This window comes from Cucurbita moschata, unplaced genomic scaffold (assembly GCF_002738365.1).
Source record: "Cucurbita moschata cultivar Rifu unplaced genomic scaffold, Cmos_1.0 Cmo_Scf00022, whole genome shotgun sequence".
Lineage (NCBI taxonomy): Eukaryota > Viridiplantae > Streptophyta > Magnoliopsida > Cucurbitales > Cucurbitaceae > Cucurbita > Cucurbita moschata.
In genome coordinates this window covers 1,611,207-1,619,421 of record NW_019268538.1, presented here as the reverse complement: position 1 = coordinate 1,619,421, position 8,215 = coordinate 1,611,207, and the positions used below count along the sequence as shown (strand labels likewise).

The 8,215-nt window shown below is 41.0% G+C and overlaps 2 protein-coding genes across 3 annotated transcripts; one reads left to right on the top strand and one right to left on the bottom strand.

Moving 5' to 3' along the window:
- Positions 1-18: 18 nt before the first annotated feature.
- Positions 19-4,766, top strand: LOC111459419 (WD repeat-containing protein 44-like). Its single transcript, XM_023102318.1, has 9 exons — positions 19-254; positions 578-1,811; positions 2,276-2,366; positions 2,452-2,609; positions 2,699-2,750; positions 2,833-2,915; positions 3,045-3,138; positions 3,233-4,070; positions 4,195-4,766. Exons 2-8 carry the CDS (start codon positions 666-668, stop codon positions 3,760-3,762), a joined length of 2,154 nt encoding a protein of 717 aa, XP_022958086.1. The 5' UTR covers positions 19-254; positions 578-665; the 3' UTR covers positions 3,763-4,070; positions 4,195-4,766.
- A 113-nt stretch (positions 4,767-4,879) lies between these two features.
- LOC111459420 lies at positions 4,880-7,154 on the bottom strand. 2 transcript variants are annotated; one of them, XM_023102320.1, is made up of 3 exons: positions 7,089-7,154; positions 6,623-6,936; positions 4,880-5,058 (listed from the first exon to the last, which is right to left on the bottom strand). In XM_023102320.1, exon 2 carries the CDS (start codon positions 6,907-6,909, stop codon positions 6,646-6,648), a length of 264 nt encoding a protein of 87 aa, XP_022958088.1. In that variant the 5' UTR covers positions 6,910-6,936; positions 7,089-7,154; the 3' UTR covers positions 4,880-5,058; positions 6,623-6,645. The 2 variants fall into 2 exon arrangements, with proteins under 2 accessions (XP_022958088.1, XP_022958087.1); XM_023102319.1 differs by lacking the exon at positions 7,089-7,154 and having other exon boundaries at positions 4,886-5,053; positions 6,623-7,082.
- Between the last annotated feature and the right edge of the window lie 1,061 nt (positions 7,155-8,215).

Sequence of the window (8,215 nt, the reverse complement as noted above, 5' to 3'; positions counted from 1 at the left end):
TTTTTTTTTTTTTTTTTTTTTTTTTTCAATTTTTTGTTGTTTTAATTCTTCAAAATTCCATTGAATTCCTTTTTCTTTTTTATAAAATTATTAAAGCTTCTCTTGTACTGCCCCCCTTCTCTGCTCTGGAGAGATTTAGAGAGAGAGAGAGAGAGAGAGAGAGTTGTAAAAGGAGCTCCATGGATGCTTCGATCTCCGCCCTCCTCAGTTTCTAAGAGATCTCATCATCCAAACGAAACCCCCTTCGTCTCCATGTAAGAATCCTGTTTCGAATCGTTTTCCATTTTTTGTTTTGGTTTGTTCTTCATTTTCATTTCTGTATCGATTGTGATCTTTCAATTTTGGTTTCTGGATATTGGACTGATTCTGTTTGTTAACTCATTAATGGCTGCCTGATTTCGTCTGTCTCTACTACACAATTTCATTTCCCACGATTTTTGTTTTGTTTTCTTTTTGCTCAAACAATTGGGATCCATGTTTGATCGCTTTAATTTAATAAGTTTTTTGTTTCGGTTAAACTGATCTGCGTTTTTCCCCTTTTGTAATTTTCTTTTTCCTTTTTTGGATTGTTGTGTAGTGTGTATTCGTTTTTTGCTCGCACATTTCTCTCCCGTTTATAATGCCGTGTTGTTGAGGGGATTTCATGGGTTGAACTGTGCGGAATAATGGGTAGCGTTAGCGAGGATGAAGAATGCCCGTTTTTTGATGCGCCAGATATCAATGTTCCCTCGATATCGGAAGCCAATTTTGATGGGATTGAGGCGGGCTTTGATTCTCGTCCCAGATTTAACAATTGGGTCGATGGGAGTTTGGGTTATGATGTATGGAATCGAAGCCCTATGAGTGTTCATGAGCGTCGAAGTAAGTTTTTGAAATGGATGGGAATGGGATTAGATCGAGCTCCTCTCGCTAATGGGAATTCTCTCACTGTTTGTCGTGATTGGAGAGAAGGGGATGGAGAAAGATGGAGGGATAATTCCGGGGCTGAATCCTCAGAGTTTGAAGATGTGTTTTGCTCGGGTCGATCTTCGTTGTCGTGTTGGTCTAATGATGATCTTGAACATTCAGAGATGGCTTCAAAGAATAGCATTCTGTATAGGGATGGTGGGATTCATGGAGAATGTGGCAGGAAAATTGGGGATCTAAAAAAATCTGTTCGGTTTGCATTGCCTGAAAGGCTCGAGGAGGCATCGAGTTCTTCGCCGTCTTTCCAACAAATGATGGAGATGGAGGCTGAGAGGGCTAACATTCCGTTGAGTACAGAACGAAGAGTCAACAAACGTTGGCTTAAGAAATTACGATCGGCTGCCTGCATTTTCGATAAGCATGGTAAGTCAAGATTGGTTGTTGATGGTGATTTGAGTACAGGGTCGAGAGTTCCGAGGATGAAGGTTCGCCATTGCAAGAAGCAATTGAAAGAACTCTCAGCTATGTATATGGGACAAGATATCCAGGCACATCAAGGTGCTGTTTTGACGATGAAGTTCAGTCCTAGTGGACGGTTTCTTGCTACTGGTGGTGATGATGGGATTGTTAAATTATGGCAAGTGATTGAAGATGAGAGATCGAATGAATCCGACATTCCCGAGATCGATCCATCCTGCATTTACTTCACAGTTAATCACCTTTCTGAGTTGAAACCCCTGCGTTCGGAGAAAGAGAAGATAGCTAACTCAATGGCCTTGAAGAAAACATCAGAATCAGCTTGTATAATTTTTCCACCTAAAATCTTCAGGATATTGGAGCGACCATTGCATGAGTTCCATGGACATACCGGCGACATTCTGGATCTCTCTTGGTCAAAAAACAATGTAAGTATTAGTTCTATGAATTTCCTAGAAACTAAATCATGCTTATGCTTTAGTAATTGTGAGATCCCACATCGGTTAGAGAGGAGAACGAAACATTCCTTATAAGGATGTGGAAACCTCTTCCTAATAGACATGCTTGAGAACCGTGAGGCAGACGGCGATACATACCGGGCTAAAGTGGACAATATCGGGTAGCGGTGGGATTAGGCTGTTACAAATGGTATCAGAGTCAGCCACCGGGCGGTGTGCCAACGAGGATGCTGGGCTCACAAGGGGGGTGGATTGTGAGATCCCACATCAATTGGAGAGGGGAATGAAACATTCCTTATAAGGATGTGGAAGCCTCGTTTTAAAACCGTGAGTTTGACGTAGATATGTAACGGGCTAAAACGGACAATAATTACTAGTGGTGGGCTTGAGCTGTTATAGTAATCATATGAAGTATTTGTTGTTTCCTCGTGCAGTATCTTCTGTCATCATCAATCGATAAAACTGTCCGACTTTGGCGATTGGGATCTAACGATTGTCTCAGAGTCTTTTCACATAGTAACTACGGTGAGTTTGGAATTCCGTTCTCTTAAATTACTTGCAAATTCTTCTCGTGCAGCCCCCTCACAGTTCGTCTCCATGTTGGCTGCAGTTACTTGTGTTCATTTTAATCCCATGGATGAAAATTACTTTATCAGTGGTTCAATAGATGGAAAGATACGCATTTGGGGGATTCCTTCTTCTCAAGTTGTTGACTGGATAGACATGAGGGAAATTGTCACTGCAGTATCCTATCATCCTAATGGGCGGGTGTGTTCTCGTTTCGCTCTTTCATTATGTTTATGTAGAAATTTGGTGGTTTACTTAGATGTTAATGGCATTTCGATCTCATCATGTAGAGAGGAGTTGTTGGCTCCATAAACGGTACCTGCCGCATCTTTAGAGTAATAGGTTCGTTTCTTATACTAAATTACTTCCCCGAACGCTCGTGTTATGAGCTGAATATGTTAAACACTCGATTTCTTTTGGTTAGGTGATAATAACCTGGAATTAGATGCCGAAATATGTTTGTCGAGTAAGAAGAAGTCGCCCAGTAAAAAGATAACAGGGTTTCAGGTGGTTCTTCTTTCTATTAATCTTCTTATTCACATTTAGATGTTGTATTTATGTTCTTGTTTCTTGTCGTTCTCGTTCGGGATGCTAATATTTTCTGTGCATTCTTATGCTTTTTCTCTTGGGCCGCAGTATTCTGCAAACGATTCGAGCAGAATTATGGTCAGCTCTGCTGATTCTCGAATCCGGATTGTTCAAGGGCTTCATGTGGTCCAGAAATACAAGGGTATGCACCTGTATATCCTTGTTTGTTATTGGTGTTGTTCGTTGTATCCTGTCTTCCTGTCTGCTCATAAGCAAGTTTCGTCCTTTCCGTTCAGGGCCTTGTAATACCGGAAACCAGATGTCTGCGTCGTTCACCTCAGACGGGAAACATATTATATCTGCTAGTGGCGATTCTAATGTATATTTATGGAACTGCAGTTATAAGAACGAGTCTATTTTTTCCCCGGTGAAGAAGGTCAAGTCGTATGAATATTTCCCCTCCAATGGTTCCATTGCAGTACCGTGGTGTGGTTTGAGAAGTAACACAGACGACGAAAGACGTTTTTCTGGCACGCGAAGGAGTTCTTCTGACACTTTCCCGCTTTCGTCCCCGGCCTTTTTCTCTTTGAGGCAAGAGTTATTAGAATCCTTCCCCAAGGGATCTGCAACTTGGCCCGAGGAGAAGCTCCACGCTTCGAGCCTGCTAATGAAACCATCTATGATGCATAAATCTCGATATAAATTTCTGAAATTGTCTTGCCAAAATACATCGAGTTCTCACGCGTGGGGTCTGGTCATCGTGACTGCAGGATGGGATGGACGGATCAGATCGTTTCACAACTACGGGTTACCTGTACACGTCTGAAATTTAAGGATGTTCCGAAAATATGAAGTGATTTCCATCTGGTTTTGGTTTTTCACATGTTAGTGCCTCCTGGCTGAGTATAAGCTTATGATGCAAGCCTGATATCATTTTAGATGATCAACACATGTTATCACCCCCACTGCAATAAACACAATCATACGTGCTGATGGCTGATATGTTATCGTTTTCGGAGTTTCCTCGAGCTATCTCTATATATTTTCTTATACTCTAGGGCCAGTTTATCGAAACAACGACGACGAAACAAGCTTCTCTATGGAGGAACAACTTCAAATCAGCTAGTGGCCAAGGTTAGCTTAACTAATAGACTTCATGATGTTGTGATTTGAATACTGCTGGCCCATATCGAACATGTCAAGTCGTTCATGTAATGAGGAAACGATACTGATATGAGGCGTTGTCTCGACCGTGCAGGTTGCTGCAGGGGCTTGGAGGACCTCATACCTCTCGCCTTTTCTGCTCTAACACGGTCAGGGAAATCAAGATTGGTGGCCTGTATTCATTGAAGGAAAATTGGTATATCTTGTGGGCCATTTTTTAAAAACGATTTGATATTTTTGACCATTTCTGTTTCGGCTTCGTATCAAGACGACGATGACGACGATGACGACGAGTGACATGAGGATTTGAGTGTGGGGCAACAAAGTCGGTCGTTTTCATCTGATGAGACTTTACCTTCCAGGCTGATCTTGAAATGCAAGGAAAAAGTTTTTTTTGTTTGCTTCTTGCTGCTTGCTCTTGCTTGCTTGCTGTATCATTACACTAACACAGTCTGCACCAACCCCTTTTGCTAACAGAGTTTATAGGTTGTATTATTCTCACTTATTTCATTCGACAACGCCGATCATGGTGTTACGAGCTTAAGCTAAGCTACTTAGCATCTATGTTGTAAATACAAACTCTGTACAGGCTTCCACCCTCCCTCCCCCGCGTAAAAACTGTTCTATGGAAGTCGTTATAGAATTGAAAGTTCAAACAGATCGAGATTTGAAGTTATAAACTCATCTCTCGCCCCGTCTTGTATAACGGTAGCGAGGGAGATATAATTCCAACAAATTGATACCATTTGAGACAGGAAACAATGAAAGAGATTTGATCATATTCAAATAACTTGTTCATTTACTTTGCAGGAGTTTACAGTTAAGAAACCAACTGATTACAAGATGAACACAAAAAGAGAAAGAGAGATACCCAAATATTCTTTCTACATTGAATGTTCTTCTGCCTTTTCTGTGAAAGCTTTATGTTAACCAAGCTGTGTGTGCCCATGTTCCTGCTCTGCATCAGAGGGTTAAATGATTAGAATCAATTAGCTGTACTGATAAATGAAAAAAACTATGCCTTAAAGATCTAAATCCCAAATCCCAAACAACAACGTCATGAAGTACATGCCTAGTAGATATTGTGCCTATTAAGAAGAGATTTTTACACTGTTATAAAGAATAAAGAATGTGGGACCTCACGATCCATCCCCTTTGGGGCAGCATCCACTTGCTAAGAAGAGGTTTCTACACCTTTAAAAAGAATGTTTCGTTCTCCTCTTCAACCGATGTGAGATCTCACAATCCACTCCTTCGAGGCCAGAGCGCTTGAGACTCATGAGATCTCACAATCCACTCCTTCGAGGCCAGAGCGCTTGAGACTCACTTCTCTCTCAATTGGCGTGAATCTCACAAATCTTGTCTATTTTTGTTTGGCCACTCCTTCGAGGCCAGAGCGCTTGAGACTCATGAGATCTCACAATCCACTCCTTCGAGGCCAGAGCCACTCCTTCGAGGCCAGAGCGCTTGAGACTCATGAGATCTCACAATCCACTCCTTCGAGGCCAGAGCGCTTGAGACGAGGCCAGAGCGCTTGAGACTCATGAGATCTCACAATCCACTCCTTCGAGGCCAGAGCGCTTGAGACTCACTTCTCTCTCAATTGGCGTGAATCTCACAAATCTTGTCTATTTTTGTTTGGCCACTTGTTTCCTTTTGTGCATGGAGTTTGGAGGATAAGAAGATCCCTTTCTTCTTTTTCTCATCAAATATAATATTCCGATTCAGACAACCATGTTGACATAAAATAACATTTGATGAGATGTTTATGTCTGAGATCATGAAATGAATGACAAAACAGTACGAATGTTGTCTTTCCAACTGCCTCTGTTCATTTCAGAAGATGCTATCAAACTCATAGACACTTCATATCATACACTGCGTTATGACAAGCAACCAAGATGAAGAAAAAAGGCAGAAAGGTCAGAAATCTCTCCACTACTGCATGCCTTTCTAGTTTTTATAAACAAAAATGGCAGAAAGAAAGCTCAGATCTGTACAATTTCAATAGAAAAATGGAAATTATTTCTCTTATTATATCACCACCGAGCGGAATCTCGGAGAATTGGTGGCTTTTCATGCCATCCAATGGTTAGCAACACCATGATGTTCGGTCATCGTTCATCATTCATCTTGATCCCAAATCAATTTGGGTTCATCCAAGAATTATTACCAGACAATCAAGAAAGAAAATGTCAAAACCGATCAGATTTATGGATTCGGCGATTATGACCTAATTTTGAATGATGAATCTTCAAATACCGATAAGAATCAGCAAGAATCGAGTTGTTTCTGGTAAAAAATTTTTTATTATATCATTCCAGTTGTAATTCACAGAAAAGAAAGATATGAACAAACGAAGAAAAGAAATTCAACGCATAATCCTCAATCCAGCGAGCAAGGGAAAGGGATAGAAAAAGGAAAAGGAACACATAGAACAAAAAAGAAGATTAAAAAAAGAGAAGAAAAAAAAACATTCGGATCCCGCGACAAATCTGAAGAAAACCTAATTTGAAATCGACCTCAGATCCATGGAGAACGACGCTCAGACGGGGAGATTGGCAACGTCATTGACCGGCGGAGGAAGCGGTTCGAAGCTGCGAATGACGGAGGAAGAAGTGGAAGTGCAGTACATGAGAGGGCGATCGTGAGCCTCATCGGGATCTTCATGGTCGTCGGAGGTTGAGAGATTGATGCAGGAACAGCGCTCGAGAGAGGCGAAGAAGGCGGAGGCGACGCTGGTGCCGAGCCAGGTGGCGACGCCGTTAAGCTTCTCGTAGGACAGACAGGCGCTGCTCTGATTCTCCATGGCTATGGCGGATTCGTTGTAACCTGCCTTGGATGTTCTGTAAAAACACGGAGAGAAAATCAGCGAAGACAGAGGAGAATGATCGTCAAGAGCCTTTCAAATTCTTCGTTTCAATTTCAATTTAAACATCCTAAAATTAGATTAAGAAGACCAATTCAAAGCTTCATGATCTTATCTACATGACAAAATTAATCTGCTGCTGCTAATCATCCTCTAATTCTAATTTCCAATTGAACTTACATTTTTCCCTTTCTTCCTTTCATCCAAACCTTCAATTTTGTTCCTTCCTTCCCCTAATTTTTCTTTTTTAGATCTTCAACATTTTGGCTTTAGTTCTTATGGTACAGAATCTTAGAAAGATTTGTTATTCCTCGATCGAGATTGTGTATGTTGATGATGATAAGACTTATTCGTGAATATTGGTCCAAGAACTCTAAGTGACGCGTTGGACACGATGGAATGGGTGCAATTGATGCAATTTCATTCAAAAACTTTTAACGTTTTTAATAGCATATAACTTCGATAAGAAGAATTGACAACTAATCACATCCTAGTGTAGTAAATTATGATGTATATATAAATTGGAGAGTGTAGACATGATGTTGATCGTGGCATCTACCCGATGTCCAATTGACACTAAATTAGGCGAACTTTCATATTTCTTATGCATGTACTTAACTCCAAAACCGCGTTAAGACTTGGAGTCCTACCCAACCTTTCAACAAGCTTATTTGTGACACTCTTGTCCTTATTTTGATTATGTCTTCTCATCTCCTCTTTAAAGGATATGTTATTCTCGTTTCAAAGAGAACATGTTATACCGTGTCCTCTTGATCGCTTCATGACATTCTTCTATATTGACTTTTGAGTGGCCAAATGGACATGTCATATGGTGTCCTCCTCCTGATCGCTTCAGGACATTCTTCTATATTGACTTTCGAGTGGCCAGATGGACATATCATATGGTGTCTTCTGCTTCATGACGTGCTTCTATAGACTTTTGAGTGGCCAGATGGACATGTCATATGGTGAACTCCGTTCTTCTATATTGACTTTCGAGTGGCCAAATGGACATGTCTATGGTGAACTCCTAATGGCTTCATGATGTTCTTCTATATTGACTTTCGAGTGGCTAGATAGACATGCCATATGGTGTCCTCCTGATCGCTTCATGACATTTGGACATGTCATATGGTGTCCTCTCGATGACTTTTGAATGGCCAGATAGACATGTCATATGATGTCCTCTTGATGACTTTCGAGTGGCCAGATGGACATGTCATATGATGTCCTCTTGATCGCTTCA